Below are 16933 nucleotides of genomic sequence, written 5' to 3' on the forward strand. Positions count from 1 at the left end.
TGGCTTGATGAGCATTCAGATTCATCAGGTGACACTCCTGTGAGTCAGATGGATAGTTTCTGAATGATTAGCAATACCAGCAGTGAGGTTTCTGTGTGTTTCTGTGAGGTTGTGATTCAAAATGTTTCCCATTGTCAAGAAAGAAGTTTAGGTCTAATGTACATAACATCCATATAAGGTCTAAAAAGCAAGTCAATCAATGAGAAGCCAGAGTTTACTTTGACATGGGGGAGCTCTGGTCGAAGCTTGGAAAAGTTACATTTTTGGACTACAGTTTCCAGAATTTCTAGTGACTGTCCATGCTGATTGAGTGGGTGGGTGTTTGGGGCTTTTAGTCCCCCCCCCAAAAAAAAAAAGAAAGAAAGAAAGAAAGAAAGAAAGAAAAGAAAGGGGGGAAGAAAAGGGGGGAAAGTAAGAAAACTTTTCCAAACTTTTGATCAGGAGGCATCTACACCAGTCACTTAGTATTGTTGTAAAGTTTGTGTGATCAGATTGTGCAAATGTGTTCCATGGGAGTAGAAGCGTTGGAAACTTGGGTAGGAGGAGAGAACAAAGTTCCAAGGCCCAAATAGAATCAGGCCAGTACCTCAAACTTGATGGGCTGAATGCCTACCTGCCAGAGTATCTTATTTTGATCCACAGAGAATTTATAGAGATTCCTGCAGGGTCACTTCTGCCCATTGTGGAAAGAAAGACTAGTAAGAGCTTTTGGCTTTGTTGTGATGATGATGGTGATGATGACCATTCATTTAGCTATCATGTACTTGGTGCTTTACATAAGTGGTTTACAATTGTTAATTTAACAGTTGCTTACAATGTAAATAAGTATGTGAAGGGATCTGGTAGCACCTTTGAGACTAATTGAAAGAAAGAAGTTGGTAGCATGAGCTTTCATAGACTTGAGCCTACTTCCTGAGATGCATCTGAGGAGTTGCTAATACTCCAGAGGACAGGATCAGAATTGAAAATGACCTTAACACACTAGAAAGTTGGACCAAAACTAACAAAATGAATTTAAACAGGGGGTAATGTAGGATACTGTATTTGGGCAGTAAAAATGAATTGCACAGATATAGGATGGGTGACACCTGGCTTGATCATAGTGCACACAAAAAGGATCTAGGAGTCTATGGACCACAAGCTGAACATAAGTCAGCAATGTGGTGTGGCAGCTAAGAAAGCCAATGCAATTCTAGGCTACATCAATAATAATAATAATAATAATAATAATAATAGATTTTATTTATATACCGTTTTCCCCTAGATCAAAATAGAAGTATAGTACCTAGATTGAGGGAAGTAATAGTGCCATTCAATTCTGCTTTGGTTAGACTTGACCTGGAACATTGTGTTCAGTTCTGTGCACCACAGTTCAAGAAGGATGTTGACAAGCAAGTTTGTTTTCTGCTGCTCCAGAGACTAGAATATGGGAGCAATGGATTCATGCTACATGAAAAGAGATTCCACCTAAACATTAGGAAGAACTTCCTGATGATAAGAGCTGTTTGATAGTAGAACATGCTGCCTTGGAGAATGCTTGAGTCTCTTTCTTTGGAGGTTTTTTTTTAACAGAGGCTGGATGGCCATCTGTTGGGATTACTTTGGTTGTGTATTTCTACATGGCAGGGGGTTGCATTGGATGACCCTTGGGGTCTCTTCCAGCTCTATGATTCTGTGGGAAGTCCATGTTGAATTCTCTTTTGAATATCTTATTATTGTATTTCTTTTATTACTTATGGTCCTGTTTCTCTAATACTTACCATTTCCAGCCAGCATGGTTATCACTGCTGTGGATGATGAGAGCTGTAATCAACCCATGTGGCACACACTTGGTTGGGAGACATGAATCTGTAGGAGGAGCCAGTGTGGTGTAGTGGTTTGAGCATTAGACTGCAACTCTGGTGACCAGGGTTTGACTCCCTGCTGGACCTGTAAACCCACTTGGTAACCTTGGACAAGCCTCAGAGGATGGGAGTGGCAAACCCATTCTGAAAAAAAAAACTTGCCAAGAAAACCCCATGATAGGTTTTGCTTTAGGGTCACCATTTATGTTGTAAACTGCCCTCAATTCTATTTCGACCCATGGCAACCCTGTGGATAGAGTTGCCATAAGTTGGAAGCAATTTATGTAACATCCATTGTTTCGATATTATTATTATTATTATTATTATTAACCTTTATTTATAAAGAGCTGTAAATTTACACAGCACTGTACATACAATCTTTTTGTATGTTGATGTGAGAGATTTATCTTTCTTTTCTCTGGCATGTACCCCAATTCCTTTCCACCCCAATAAAGAGCCATTCTATGCTTTTATCCCCCGCCAGTGAACCTTTATTGACACACAGCACACAGATTTAAAAACCAACAAAACAATGATTTATTGGTTAATTATTATTAAAAAGCAGGAGACCTGTATGTCATGCAGGTGCAGGGCTCCCCTGGAGTCACCAACGAGCAGAAATACAACATCGAACAAATAGTCTTCCGATTTCAAAATAAAGATCTCCTTTTTTTTCCTTCAGCCCAGCTGAATATTAGCAAAAAACACAGTAATCATCAGTTTTTGAAAATGCCCAGTGCTTCCTGACACAATCACACATCCTTAGGTATGAAAAAAATAGATATCTATGTACATTATATAAACATGTTTACATATTTCACATAAATTAAGAGTCAGAAGACACTATTCCTAGGGAAGGTTGCTGTTGGCAAATAGTTGGGAAAAAGCCAAGCAGAAAGCTCCCAAGTTTTTCCCTTCAGGACAATCTGAGACCTAAGATCTCAGCCTTATGCAAACTAATGTTTGCCACTTTTAAAATGGGAGCATTAGCCAGTCTGCTGCTGCATGTCCAGCCCATGCTCTGGAGTGGGTATCAAGATTATCAGCATTCCCATATTCTCTAGACATGGTGACCAATCTGAGTTCCCAGTGCAGAGAGGGCTTTGAGAATCAGTGGACCATTTAATGTCCTGTGAAATGGCCCTCTGGGACAAAGCCCTCGCCAAGAACAGCCTGTTCCTTCTGCCTCGATGAACTCCGTGCAGGATCTCAAACAGCCAAAGGCATTGTAATCCTAGTGAGTGTTGAAGCAGCCAGAGTCCAATCACAACAATGTAATAATGGTTCACAATAACCTACTTGAGCCAAAATATCAGCTGTAATTACCTGAACTCCCAAGCTGGGAGAGCCAGGACACAAGTCTTGCCCAATGGAAGGGCTGGAGTCTAAACACACGCTGCTTGAGACAGCAGCTTAAAGGGCTCAGAGCCCACAGTCAGTGCACTGAGCTCAAAGGTGGTCCTCTGAGCAAGAGTGGGCTAATTCCAAGTCCATGTGTAGCTCCCAAAGCTCCCTAGCTTCTGTCTTGCACCTCTTCCTCTTTCCACCCACTGGAGTTCTTCCCAAACTTGTACACAAGCCGCCGGCCATCCACTCGTTCTAAGATTTCCCGCTTGTAGTAATACCTGATGGGAGGAGTGACAAAGTCAGGATCTTACAAAAAGGAAACCCAAAGAGAGCAAATAACTTTGGATAGTGGTCAGATGAGAGGAATTATAGTACATGATTGAATAGGAAACTTGGGGCAGGGAGAGCTAAACAAGAGGTGTGGCAGGGTTTAGGATAATTTTCACATTAACAGATATGTATCAGATTTTATCCAGGTGGCTCAGGATGATGAACAAGAGGTTCTCATGTAATTCTCACTGTAACCCTGTGGGGTAGGTTAAGCTAAGGGACTGTGACTTATCCATGGCTAATAAACAAGTTTCATCATGGCAGAGCAGAGATTTTCAACTCAGGTTTCCATGCTTCAAATTGTAACCTTTACCTTTCAGTTTATCCCCGTCATCCTCAATGCCTGGAACTCCCCCTCAGAAAACTCAGTCCAAATGTAAGCAGTTGTCCATATTTTTGTCTCTTGCTATCCTTTTCTCTTTCCCTTTCCCTCCCTCCCTCCCTCCCTCTCTCCCTTTCTAACATGTAGATTGTAAATTCTTTGGGCAGGAACCTGTCTGTTTTGTTTTTCTACTCTATGCATCACTATGACTAAATCCATTTGTTAATCTCAGTTACAGTAGATCTTTTGTCTCAGTGGAAATTTAGTAAATCAAAATTTATGGAAGTGCCATTGAGTAAATGGATCTACTGTAACTGGAACTAGCAAGTGGCCACTAAGTGCTGGTAGCTCATTATTAAATATACCTACCACACCAGATTTTTCTTTACTATTTTTAAAGAGAGTAACAACCAGCACAATTCCCTTGGCAAAAGTTCTAGTTGGTACAGGCTGGCCCTATCATTAGGCAGAGTGAGGTAGCTGCCAAGGCTGGGAGTGGTGGCCAAATGCTAGAGGAGAGATCTGTGTGTGCTACATGGCCTGTCCTGCACCCCTAAGATAGCCTGTCATCCTCAGATATTGCATTGAAGTGCAATTTTGTTACCAGTATGGTGGTGGAATGGGGAGGGTTGCAAAATGCTATGGTACAGCCTAGTGTTTGGCTTCAAAGAATGATACACAGCAGCAGGGTGCTTGGCATAGGTTACAGATTGTATAAGTTGTTTGAGGAGAAAAGTGTACCTATGCAACATAGAAGAGAGGGAGATTTCCCTCCCTCCCTCCCTCCCAGACACTGCCTGTATGGGCCAAATAAAATGGCTTCTCCCTGTCTTCTTGGCAGGGAGTCTGAACAACGCAGGACCCAGTCCCCGAGTCTGGTGCAAACAGTCCAAAGGATGTCCACTACATTCAGCACCAAACCTGGAGTATGCCCCATTTTAAAAAAGAGTAAGAAACCTTACTATTTGCTACAGATCTTCCCAGAAGATCCGGAGCCCCCTGTTGTGATACAGGGTGACTGTTCGCACTCATGTTCTGCTATGCCACCCTGCACAGCTGCCAGTGTGCCTTGTCACTGAGGTCAGTACAAGGTGCCCAGCTATGTGATTGGTGCTGGGCACCTTGTTCTGATCTCAGACCAAGTGACAAGGTACAGCAGAGGTGACCACACCAGACAGCACATCGGGATGCACATGTGAACAGCATTCCAGTGTTGCAATGGAGGGCCCCAGGTAATGGGGGGTGGGGAGGTCAGGCAACTCTCGGGGCCAGGATTCTGGCCCATGCAGACACCAACCTAATCTCTCCTTCATTCCTTATGCTTCTTTCAGGATAAACCAGTTCACATTGCTGTTGTTTTGGTGGCAAGACAAAGGCCTTCTAAGACATAATTTTATTCCTATTTGTGGGTTTTTGTGGGTTTTGCGGGCTATGTGGCCATGTTCTAGAAGAGTTTCTTCCTGACGTTTCACCAGCATCTGTGGCTGGCATCTTCAGAGAACACTGGTGAAACGTCAGGAAGAAACTCTTCTAGAATATGACCACATAGCCCGAAAAACCCACAAAAAACTGTGGATGCCCGCCATGAAAGCTTTTGACTTCAAATTATTCCTATTTATTTTTCTTAGTCCTGCTTACTGGTACACGTATGTTTTAAAGTGCTGTCTCTTAGTTATTATGCACTTTTATTTTTGTGACAGGGTGGATCCACTGCAACCGAATTTTCATTGTCTATTTTCTATGCATATTAACTACCCTAGGACTTTTCATTTATTTCACTGAAGGTTACTATTTTGAATAAATAAACACTTACCTCATGGCCCGGCTTAGTTTCTCATAAGTCATGCTACTGTTCTTTTTCTTTTGCCCCCAGAGCTGGGCCACTGCCTCAGAACGTAGGAATTTGAAGATGCCTTCACGTCGGTCTTCCCATTTCAACAATCCCTCGTTCATCTCTGGATGGATTAGGATGTCCCGGATAAATTCCCATAGGTGGATTCCTCTTGGGGCTGTTTATGAAAAAGAGAGAACAAGAAAACAAAATCATTCAGCTGTCTAGATCATGGATAGGCAAGCTTCAAGGTTTCTTTTTGTACTTAGAATCCTGAATTCCACCAACTGGAACCTGATGCAAAATACTTAACACTTAGAAATTTGTTCTAAGTACCAGAACTGAATATAGGTTACCCACTAAAAATACACACCTAGTTGACCTAGACAACATAATTTGTGTGGAAGGAGGTTAGTTTATTCCTGCTACTTTTAAATAACTGGAAGTCAGAGATTTTTACTAATCCAGTGCAAATCATCCAGAAAGCTACCTATTACCTACTGCTATATTACTTACTACATTTTGCCCACAGTTTATACCGTGGGCCCTTGGTATCCACTGGGTTTTGGTTCCAGGACCCACATGGATACCAAAATCCATGGATGCTCAAGTCCCGTTACATACAATGGTGTCCATTATATAAAATGGCAAAATCAAGGCTGGCTTTTGGGAATTTTTATATTTTGAAAATACTTTCAAGCCATGGATGCTTGTATCTGTGGATAAAAAAATCTATGGATATGAAGGGCTGACTGTATATTTCTCCACAGACACTCACATTTGATTGCAATGAAATACAAAAATGCTCTCACTGGTAGATAGTGGCATAACGGCACAAGTAACTTGCTGTGCCATGCTGGCTGGGGAATTCTGAGAGTTGTAATCCCAAAAATAACTTTTCCAATCTCTGGTTATAATAGGTTCCATACTTCTAAGAATGTAGAAGTCTTAACAGATACTTGAGTGAAGTTTTATTCACCTTGAATCTATTGTGTGCAAGTTCTGTCCAGATGGAGACAGCCTCAGTTTGGAGTCAATAATATTCCCTCTCTCTCACTGTAGTACAAAGGGCATTGAAGCACTGTACCCCAAGGCTGATCTAGTGAATCTGGAGTATAAATCCTGGATTTGCCATATGTTGTCTCATGGTGTAAGTGGCAAAAGGCCAGCATCTGCAAGCCAAGTTGTTGCAGAGGCCAGTAAGATATGAAACTACATTTGTACACAAAGCAGAACAGCATTCAAGAATTTTTAAACAAGTTTGTGCAAACTTTGGACTGCACGCAGCAGTTCATCTATCTTCAACCAAATGCTGTAGCAATGTGGTGGACTATCCTTCCTATCATTTCTAGCCAATTTAACCACTTGTTATGGGACATGCAGTACAAAACAAAGAAGCAGTGTGGTGTAGTCATTTGAGCATTGGACTAGGACTCTGAAGACTAGGGTTCGAATCCCAGCTGGGTGACCTTAGGCAAATCATACTCTCTTAGCCTGAGAGGGAGACAAAGGCACCCTTCCACAACAAATCTTGCCAAGAAAGCCTCATGATAGGTTTGCCTTGGGGTCGCCATAAGTTGATAATGACTTGAAGGCACAGAACAACAAGTCCAACACATCAAGAAGATTGAGGGTTGGGGGAGGTTGCACTAGCAAAACACCTTGAATAGTCCCCTTCCAAGGGAACAATCTACTTACAGTGTTTGCTCTTTTTGGTTTCCAGGCAGTCTCTGTTGTCTTTGCTGACCTTCCTGGGCCTTCCCCTTTTCCGCTTCTTCAAATCTTCTTTCTTATATTCTGCATAGTGATCAGTAGAAAGAGAAGGAGAAATAGGACACATTTATACAAATGCCCCAGTAAATATCAATCTAATTAATATGCTTCCAAATGGCATCCCTGACATCCAATGTTTGTTTGTTTGCTTGCTTCCTTAACTGACACTTTAGAAGGGAGGATGACATTTGAGAGTCAATTTTTTTTAATTTGGAGTTAAAACATTTCCCCCCTTCTGATAGCACAATAGTTCACTGATTGATTTGCACATCAACTGCGTAATCAGAGTGTCCCCGTTTGGGAATACTATGATTTTATGACTGTGATTCAATGACTCTAGGGATAGGTGGCAATTAAGACTAAATGTAAAGAGAGTTTTCTTCTTGAGCAGCATTCCCCATCCTGCATCCTTTGGATGTATTGTTCTCATTATTAAGCAGCATGAGTCTGCTAGTTGGAAATGATGGGTGCCTTAATTCAGTTTCTCTGTTGGACACCAGGCTGGGGAAGGCAACCAGAATACATAACCACTTCAGTATCAACATCTTCTGTTTCAACTGCTGTTTCTCACTTTTACTTGTCTCCATTTGACACAAATAGCTTCACAATTTTTTCCTCTCTGTTCTACTCCCTTCAATGTTGAGTTGTGGCATAATTTTCCAATATCAGAAGATCCTTGATTAGCCACTCTCCCTTCTGAGAATAGTATATGTGTTACTTTGTCTTGATGATAGGAAGGTATTAGCTTCTTAAGATTGTGGGTTGGTGGGTGGGTGCCTTCAATTTACTTGTTGTCTTATAGCAACCCCATGAATTTAATAGGATTTTCTTAGGCAAGGAATACTCAGAGGTGGCTTTGCCCATTCCTTCCTCTGAGTCTCCAGTGCTTAGATAGTAGTTGTATGTAAAACAAAAAAGCTTTGGTATTAAATCCATCCCTCCTTGTAAAAGGAGAGGAGGGCTCATTTACAGTATCAGCCTCTATGCATTTCTTCACACCACTGTCTGAAGAATAGACAGAGCTCCTTCTCCTTCATATTCTTCCTTTTAAAGAAGGAAAGGTAATTCCTCAGGGGATTTTGATTGAGAAAATGTTTAGTTGCCTCTAAGATCTAGTTTTATCCAAAGTATATACACAGACCTGAAGCTGAGGTGAGAATTCACATTACACAATTAGTCTCTGACCCCTACCTCCTACAGGTGTTGGTGACATCTGTGTATTTATATTTTATTTTTAAAATGCATAATCTGCCCTTCATCCACATGAGCCCTCAGCACTATGGCTGTAACGTTATAAAAAGACCAATAGAATATTGATAACATTACAAGGTAAGAGATTTTTTTTAAAACAGCCAAAAACAAACAAAACACATGCCACATCATAACAGATAATGCACAGAAAGATGGTGACAGGAGGTGGGGAGGGGACTGAGCTGGGTCCTCTGACAGCTTGGAAGGGTTATTGTTTCAAACCACAGAATCCCACAGCCAGCAAGTCTAGTTCCTAAAATCAACTTTTTCAAGCTATGGAAGAATTCTTTCACAACTCGACATTAGATAGTTGTTTCTTGAAACCCAGCCTTTCTCCTGAAAAGCTCCACCAATGTCTTACCATCAGAAAAGGGGCAATGCTTTATATCTATGGGATCAAGGTCCAGGTCACTTCCACCGGAGTCCTGGGAGTGAGGGCTTTGAGACATTGTCCCTGAGGAGAGAGGAAAGCCAAGTTAAAACTCAGCTTCTGCTAAAAGACCTGAAATGAGTGTTGCTCAAATTACTTGTGTGAGATTCAACAAGTTCTCTCTACTCAGAGAAGGTGGGCACAGCTTTCGGACTGGAGGAAATCTCATACTAAGGCCTGAGCCCTCTTGCTACTTGGATACAAACAGAGGGGTCAGTATAGCAGCAGAGGCAGAGAGAGATCAGCTCCTTCCAGAGTGTTAATTCTTTGCTCTAATCATAGGAACAGAGCACTTGGGAATTTAGAACTTTCAAGACAGATGAGCTTGCCATGACAAGCTTAGAAGAACTGTAATATCCAGAATCCCCAGTTAACACGGCCACGGCAGTGTTGGCTAGCAGATTCTGAGGCTGTAGTTCCAAAGATCAACCTTTTCAGCCTCTGCCCTGACATTACCTAAGCCAGACCCTGGCATGAATCAATGGGGAACCAACAGAGAAGAATGGGATTCTACCTGCAAAAGACACCGAACTGTCTGGTGACATGGCTCCAGAGATGTAGCCAAGATCCGGCTGAGAAAAAGGATGTGTGAACTTCATCTCGCTCAGGTCATCTTGACTACATGAGTTCCCCAGTTCTGGAAAAAAACAAAAAAAGTTGAGATTTAAACACACACATAGACATGCACACACACCATGAACAGAACCACACAAACACCAAGCAGCCAAGAGATTCATCTCCTCACCTAAAGGACTGGAGTTGAGAAGGGCCTCTTGGGAGACATCTTCATTCCTCAACACAGATATAATCCAGCCAAGTTCATCTGGGACAGAGGCTACAAGTATTCAGGAAGAAGAAAATAATGTTTGTGAGTAATGAAGCCATCCGCTTTTTAAGAGACCCAGTGCCCCTCCTTGTTTCATCCAGGGACAAAATATAAGATGCGACCCCAGCCCCTTGGATTATAGGAAAGTTAGGACAAAATAGGGACAGTGACCCATGGTCTTTGGGTCCTAGAATGCTTTCTAGGATTCCCATCTTCATTGGCTTTGTTCTTTTGTCTTTTAACTACAGTGGACATAGATAAATTTAGCAAGTGAAGTCCTGCTCGCCATTCCAACATGGCATAAAAGTGATGGGAAAAGCTTTTCTCTGTGTATGTGTGCGCGTGCATGCGTGGGTAGCTGATATTAAAAGGCACAAAAGTTGTGCCATATAGCTACCATGCTGCTGTCCATAGTAAATTTCCATCACTGTCTCACTTCAGAGGCTCTTCAACTTTTGTCAGACAGAATTCCTGTGAGCTAATACAGTTCAATGCTTGAAACTTTTACTTTTTTGGATTATAAATTCTGGAATATCTTTGGTTAACATGGCCACTAGCTGGAGGACTCTCAGAGCTCTAGTCCAAAAAAGTAAATTTCCCAAGCTCTGGGAAAAGGAATCAGGGCTGAGTAGTTCTAGACTTGGTAATCCTATCCAGTTTATACAATTCTTGAGTTTCTGTTCACACTTGTAGGCCATTTGGGGGAAGAGGCTGGTGTTGGGGGTGGCAACACATACCAATCTCATGCAAGCGGTCATAGAGCTCATCCCCAAGAGGCCCAAAGATGATTCCCAGCTGGTCCCGTGAGTACTGGCAAAGTGTGTAGCCATCCATGTTACAGCAGGAAAAATCAATGGCACTGGCATCATATTTGTTCTTCTCCACGTGGTAGCTGATCCATTCCAGCACTTGAGATCTGCTCCAGCAGTGTGGCATCTCCCCATACCATGTTGGTTTGCCTTTCCAGAGGTGGAGAGAATTGGGAGGGGGGAAAGGAGCAGGGTTAGTTGAGCAGGTGGCGCACTGGATGCTGCATTGCCAGTGCCAACCCAACCCCTAGAACAGTTTGCTGCCTGAGAGGCACAGGGTGCGGCCTGTTCATTTACGCACAGGATTTATCTTGCTTAGTCACTGTGGTTGGGTTAACACGTACACCTGTCACCTGCTCCCTTATCTTTGAACATGCCCCTCCCCACTGGGGTGAGGTCATTTAGGACAACAGCTTCTTAGCTCCCAGCTCAACCAGTCATAACTACATTAGAACAGGGGTGGGCAGGCTCCAGGCTTGCAGGATCTACTTTGGGTTTTGTTATGTTTTGTTTTTGCTTTTTAACTAAAACTGCAAGATCCAGCAGGCAGAGCCTAGTGTAAAAGGACTACCCTTAGAATTCAGAGCCAGGTATTTATACACCAGAACCAACAAAAGCTCATAGTCCTTCCACAAAAAAATCTACTCTTGGTTAACCCCAGCTTTCTTCATTTCAATAGTAGAATTTAGAGCCACAAATTTTCTTCTTGCTGATCATAAAGTGAACTACTGCAAAGCACCAAGATTTCCCTCTAGATCCACAATCTACTATTGCCCCACCTCTGTATTAGAAAACTATATTTAGCCAAAAGCAACAGTATCTACAGAGACTTTCAATGCCCAATGGTCCATCATTTGCAAAAGGTTACAGGATAAAGTTTATTGTTTCTGGAAAAGCAGAGAATAGAAAAACAGTAAACAGATCTGGGTTCCACACTGAGGATTTATTTAACCTAGCACTTCACTTAAACATTTGCATTGAAGGCCTCACACTCCTATCTTTCTTCAAGCTCAAGGTACCCCATATTTTATAAAGGGAGCGGGGAATGCTGAACGTGGAGGGGGAGAATTACTTTTTCAGTACAATTCCCCAAATCTCCAGTAAGTATAGCCATGTCTATGTTGTTTGGGAGTTCTGCGAACTGTAGTCTAAAAAGGAACTTTTCCAAGCTCTGAAAAAAGTATATTATAACATATTTTAGAGCATATTTCACAGCATTTACTTTTAATTAACCTGATACTACTTAAGGAAATTAATATCTCCCATGAGTTCAGATTAGAATACTAGCCTCCATACATACAAATTATACCTGTGGTGCTATATTCCTTCTGCTGTAGGAAGCCAAGTCCTTCAGGACCAATTCTTCAAATGTTCACGCAAGATACAATCTCTCTCTCTCTCTGACTGTATGGCCCAGATCCCATTACACAATGCAACTTGGTAGCCTACCTGTTGTCTCCATTGCTGTGTGTGTATTAGAAAGAGCAAGAGAAATGTTGTCATCATCCCCAAGGTGGGTCAACAGGTCTGGGTCAGGTGGTGTTTCCTCTTGCTGGTACATGGCGCTGATATAGTTGGAAATGAGGTTGCTTATTTCACAGGATCCGGCCATGGCTGTTTCTGACACAAGATTGGAATTGTTAGCCTCAGGGATAGATCCACTCAGTTCAACTAGAAAGACGCTGGCAGTGAAGCAGGGCACAACACATGCAGTGCCATCACTGGGAATTTGCATGGATCAAACAGCCTTTCCTTTTCCTTTTCTATTCTCAGCAGTTCTTATAGTCCCTTGTGGGATTAGCATCTCACCAGCATCCCAGATGGCCTCCCCCAAAGGAGAGCCACAAATTTTTCTGCCTAAGGAGACTGTGAAATAAACCAAGCTATAATCCAAATTCATTAAACATAATGACCTAAATTTCTGTTTAAGTCCTGACTAGAGTAAACCAATTTAATCGATGTGTTTATCTGTGTGTTAAGTCACAATTCAACAATTGGTTTAATGGGTCTGCTTTTGTTGGGACTAAACAAAGGGATGCCAAGCAACTTTACTGGATTTATATCCCACTTTTCCTCCAAGCAGCTCAGGGTGGTATACAAAGTTCTCAGTTCCATTTTTAAAATCTCACAACAACCCTGTGAGGTAGGTTAGGCTAAGAGAAAGTGACCAGACAACAGTCACCCAGTGAGTTTCATACCTAAGACCTTAATGTGATTCTTCCCCAGTACAAAACCTTAACTCCAGGGTTCTTTTCACAAAACTTTCTAGCTGAAATTTAACATTTTCTTCAATTATAAATATAGGCAACAAAGTATCAGCAATGCCTGTGGCTTTATCACCAATAGAAACTATAAATATTATCAAATCACCTTATAGTTGCTGCAGGTATCTCAAAGTATTGTTTATGCTCATTCTACTTTGAAATCACTGTTGTTATAGATCCACAGCTAGATCACACGTGATCATGAAGGGCTTCACCATAAGTTTTACCATAGCCCCAAAGGCACAAAAAGAGGTAAGAATCCCTGCTGTAACCAGTACATCTTAAATCATACTAGCTCTTCATTTCCATTGCTCACAAATTGCAAGGGACAGTACTCAAACTTGACTGTGGTACAAAAATGACATTTTTCCCACTTGAGAAATGCAAGCAGAAATATACAGAAGACAAAAAGTTGAGCTTTTATACGTATAACTAATTCCAAATTCCCATGCCCATTAACTTTTAAGAGTGGCTACTGAGTGATCCATTGTTCTGTAAAAATGTTACATGTTAAGATGTGTGGGTTTGGGCTCTCTTTTGTTTCTATTTTATTCTAATATAGTCAGTGTTAACTCTGCATACATCTCCACTAGTGAAAATGTCCTCTAACTTGCAAGCTCCTTTGCCAAGTTCCACTTGAAGCTCCCAAAACTGGAGAGAAGAGTACTTGCACAGTAGTTGCTTGGGTGTGTACAGTATGTAGAAAACAAAAAGGAGAAGAGCTCCATGTACTGTTGGATGATCAACTGTTTATTCCTTTAAGAAGACTTTTAAAAGGAACAAACAGTTGACCATCCAAAAGCATGTGGAGCTTGTCTCTTTTATTCATGATTTAAAGTACTGTACTCTTTCTTCATGTGTATAGTATGTGCCTTCAAGTCACCAATCTATTTTGTGGTGACTCCCTGAATGTCCTAGAGTTCTCTTAGGCAAGGAAAACTCAGAGGCCTTTCTTTATTCTGAAATACAGCCTACAGCGGTCCCCCATCCCAAGCCAGGGCTGACCCTGTTTAGCTTTCAAGATCATAAGCATCTAGCACCTTTAGGGTATTTAGGCAATTGCCCAATGGCTTACTCTGGTTTTAAAAAAAAGTCTGTCCTGATTCAAGCTGGCCTCACATTAGCCACTGAGCCATTATCATTCATCACTGACAACCCCTAATCCCTCCCCCACCTCATCTTGTTTTTGGACTTTAAATCTTCAAGGAAGGGCAGGTCGAGCCCCATCAATTCTGTAATCTGTGCTTCATTGTTGGAAGTATACAAATGCTAAATTCCATATTACAGTGGACACCTGCTGGAATGAATGAGCCAACCCAGGCCATGCATTCTCTTGCCAGAAAGCTGGATGAACTGGAACAAAAAGGTAAAAAATTGTAAGCTTCTTTGAGATCAGAATTTGAATGCTTCATTTAATCCAGTACTTTGTTTCCAGTGTTGGCCAGTCAGATGCATTTGGATGATCACAAACTGAACACAAAAAGGTGGTGGTCAGTTCCTCTGCTTGTCCTGATCGAAAAGGCAAGGGGGCATCAAGATGAAATGAAATGCCATGGCGTCACCATAAATAGATAGGTAAATAGACTTGAAGGCATATACATAAAAAGCTGATGGTCAATTGCTCTGCTTGTACTGATCAACAAGGCAAAGGGGTGGTTACATAGTGGCAGCAAAATAAGCAGTTATTAATCAGATCATGAAGTGTACAAAATTTTCAAGTTGTGGTGAAAAGTTACTTTTTTGCATTATAACTCCCAGAATGCTCCCAGGCAGCTTGGAAAAGTTATTCTTTGGGAGTATAACTTTCAGAACCCTGCAATCAATGTGGTCTTGCTGTGAGATTTTGGATGACATAGTCCAAAATTAGCAACTTTTCCCCATCCTCTGCAACATTCTTATCAGAGCAGAGTTAAAGACCAGATCAGGCCTAGCTATGCCGCATCCCTCCCACCCACTTGGGTGCCAGTCCTTCCCATGTACCTACCTAGCAGGTGCTCCAGCAGCAGCAACAACAGCAGCTAATCCACACAAGAGTAGGCTAACAAAGCAGAATCCCAGAGACTGTTCAGCTGCTCACCTGTGCCCTGGTATTTGTGACTCCTATGTATGGCTCAGCCCCTCCCCATACCTGTCCCTTTTATAGGGCGCTGTAAGTAACATGATCTCAACCTCTAGGGGAATTCCAAGCACAGGTACTCAGCTCCCGCCTAGTGAATTTGCATAATATGTGCCACCTGGGCCAGTGCCAGCATACCTTGCCGGGAAATAGGGGCTGACAGTTTAATCATTACCGGAGGAGAGCTTGGCAGAGGCTGTGCCAGTTTCACCCAACATGGTGTATTTTTACTTCTACCTTCCATATCACTGCTGTTTGTTTGCAGATAAACTGCCCTGCTTGTACCTCCATTGCCAGGAATAGAACTATATAAATGGGTTTGATGGGGCAACTGCCAGGTTCCATCCCATGAGAGGAAAGCACAAGACATTGGAGTGGAGGTGACACACAGGTCAGCTGGATGAATTTTAGAAACACAAACCAATCATCAGTAAATATAATCAATCAAAAAGGCAATAGTTGACATATCTGACAAGGAGTGCTTCACTCCACAAAAGAGCGTGATGCAATACAACTGTCTTTTAGGGTGGTGCAGCATTCTTTGTTGGTGTGGCTTACTGCGAAAGTGAGCCCCAAATGGCAATTCTGTACTCATTTGCCTGAGCACAAACACTATTAAAGTGTTTGCACTTCATGATACTTTTCTTTGAGTAGACATGTATAGAGTTGCACTAAAAGTCCATTAGAAATGAATAGGATTTAAATTAGTTCTGGATTTAGTGCCATTACATTGCTTTCAATGAAATATGCACCCTGATCCTATGTATGTTTGTTCAGTAATAAGTACCAAGGAATACAAGAGGACTTATTTCCAATTGAATATATATGGAACCTACTATTTTGTCTACTTGCCAAAGGCAAATAGCCAACCTGATAGTCTCTCCAGATACTGCACTCCTATCTTCTTCAGATAGCATGGCAACCAGAAGGTTAGGAAAGAAGCCTTTGTCAGGTTTTCTAGTTCCTATATTGATGAGTTGCCTTCAAGAGGTATAAAAGAGTAGTACTGGTTAGGAGACATGACTAGACAAACTTGTCAAAGGGAAAACTTTTACCTTTACTGGTTGGGAGAAAACTGGATTTCTGCAAGAACTAAATGTATTCTTCATCTATAGAAGGCCATAGCCTTTGTTTAAAATTGAAATTTTATTTCTGAAAAATATAGTAATAATATACATTTCTACATACACTTCCTCAAACAGCTAACAGAGAATTATCACCTCATTTAATCACCAAATCAACAATAATTTTCAGAGATGTGGAATGTATAATTACACACGGTTTCCACGTCTTCATATCCCATTTTTCCATTTATGTTCTCAATCACAATTATCCATTTATCCCACCATTCTTTTCCCACTCTAATACAATGACTGCATAGCCAGAGATGGCTGTAGTCTTGTTTGATATTTTGGTTTCACAATCTACCAGCTGTTGTTTATTGGAGTATTAGACCATCAATTATCCATATTCAGTAACAGAATCTGAATTACTGAAATATTGTTGGATAATGTGGCATGTTCTTATTGCTGTTGCTGCTGCTGTTATTGATTCATCTATATCCCACCTTTTCTCCTATCACAAGTTTTTTTTTTTTTGCAAGATTTTCATAGAATCATAGAATAATAGAGTTGGAAGCAAGGGCCATCCAGTCCAACCCACTGCCATGCAGGAAATCCCAATCAAAACATCCCTGACAGATGGTCATCCAGCCTCTGTTTAAAGACCTCCAAGTAGGGAGACTCCACTACACTCCGAGGGAGTGTGTTCCACTGTCAAACTGCCCTTAC

At 41.6% G+C, this 16933-nt stretch overlaps 1 protein-coding gene across 4 annotated transcripts; it reads right to left on the reverse strand.

Moving 5' to 3' along the window:
* Positions 1-2357: 2357 nt before the first annotated feature.
* ELF3 (E74 like ETS transcription factor 3) lies at positions 2358-15122 on the reverse strand. Of its 4 annotated transcripts, none has more exons than XM_089514288.1 (9): positions 15012-15122; positions 12213-12383; positions 10692-10913; positions 9874-9963; positions 9643-9765; positions 9060-9152; positions 7373-7471; positions 5657-5852; positions 2358-3469 (listed from the first exon to the last, which is right to left on the reverse strand). In XM_089514288.1, the coding sequence occupies exons 2-9, from the start codon at positions 12373-12375 to the stop codon at positions 3358-3360; spliced, it is 1098 nt and encodes a 365-aa protein (XP_089370414.1). In that variant the 5' UTR covers positions 12376-12383; positions 15012-15122; the 3' UTR covers positions 2358-3357. The 4 variants fall into 4 exon arrangements, with proteins under 4 accessions (XP_089370414.1, XP_089370416.1, XP_089370415.1 ...); XM_089514290.1 differs by having other exon boundaries at positions 12213-12377; positions 15105-15115; XM_089514289.1 differs by lacking the exon at positions 15012-15122 and adding an exon at positions 13134-13153.
* Between the last annotated feature and the right edge of the window lie 1811 nt (positions 15123-16933).

This window comes from Sceloporus occidentalis, unplaced genomic scaffold (assembly GCF_023333645.1).
Source record: "Sceloporus occidentalis isolate IW3139 unplaced genomic scaffold, rSceOcc1.0.p SCAF_3, whole genome shotgun sequence".
NCBI classification, from domain to species: Eukaryota; Metazoa; Chordata; class Lepidosauria; order Squamata; family Phrynosomatidae; genus Sceloporus; species Sceloporus occidentalis.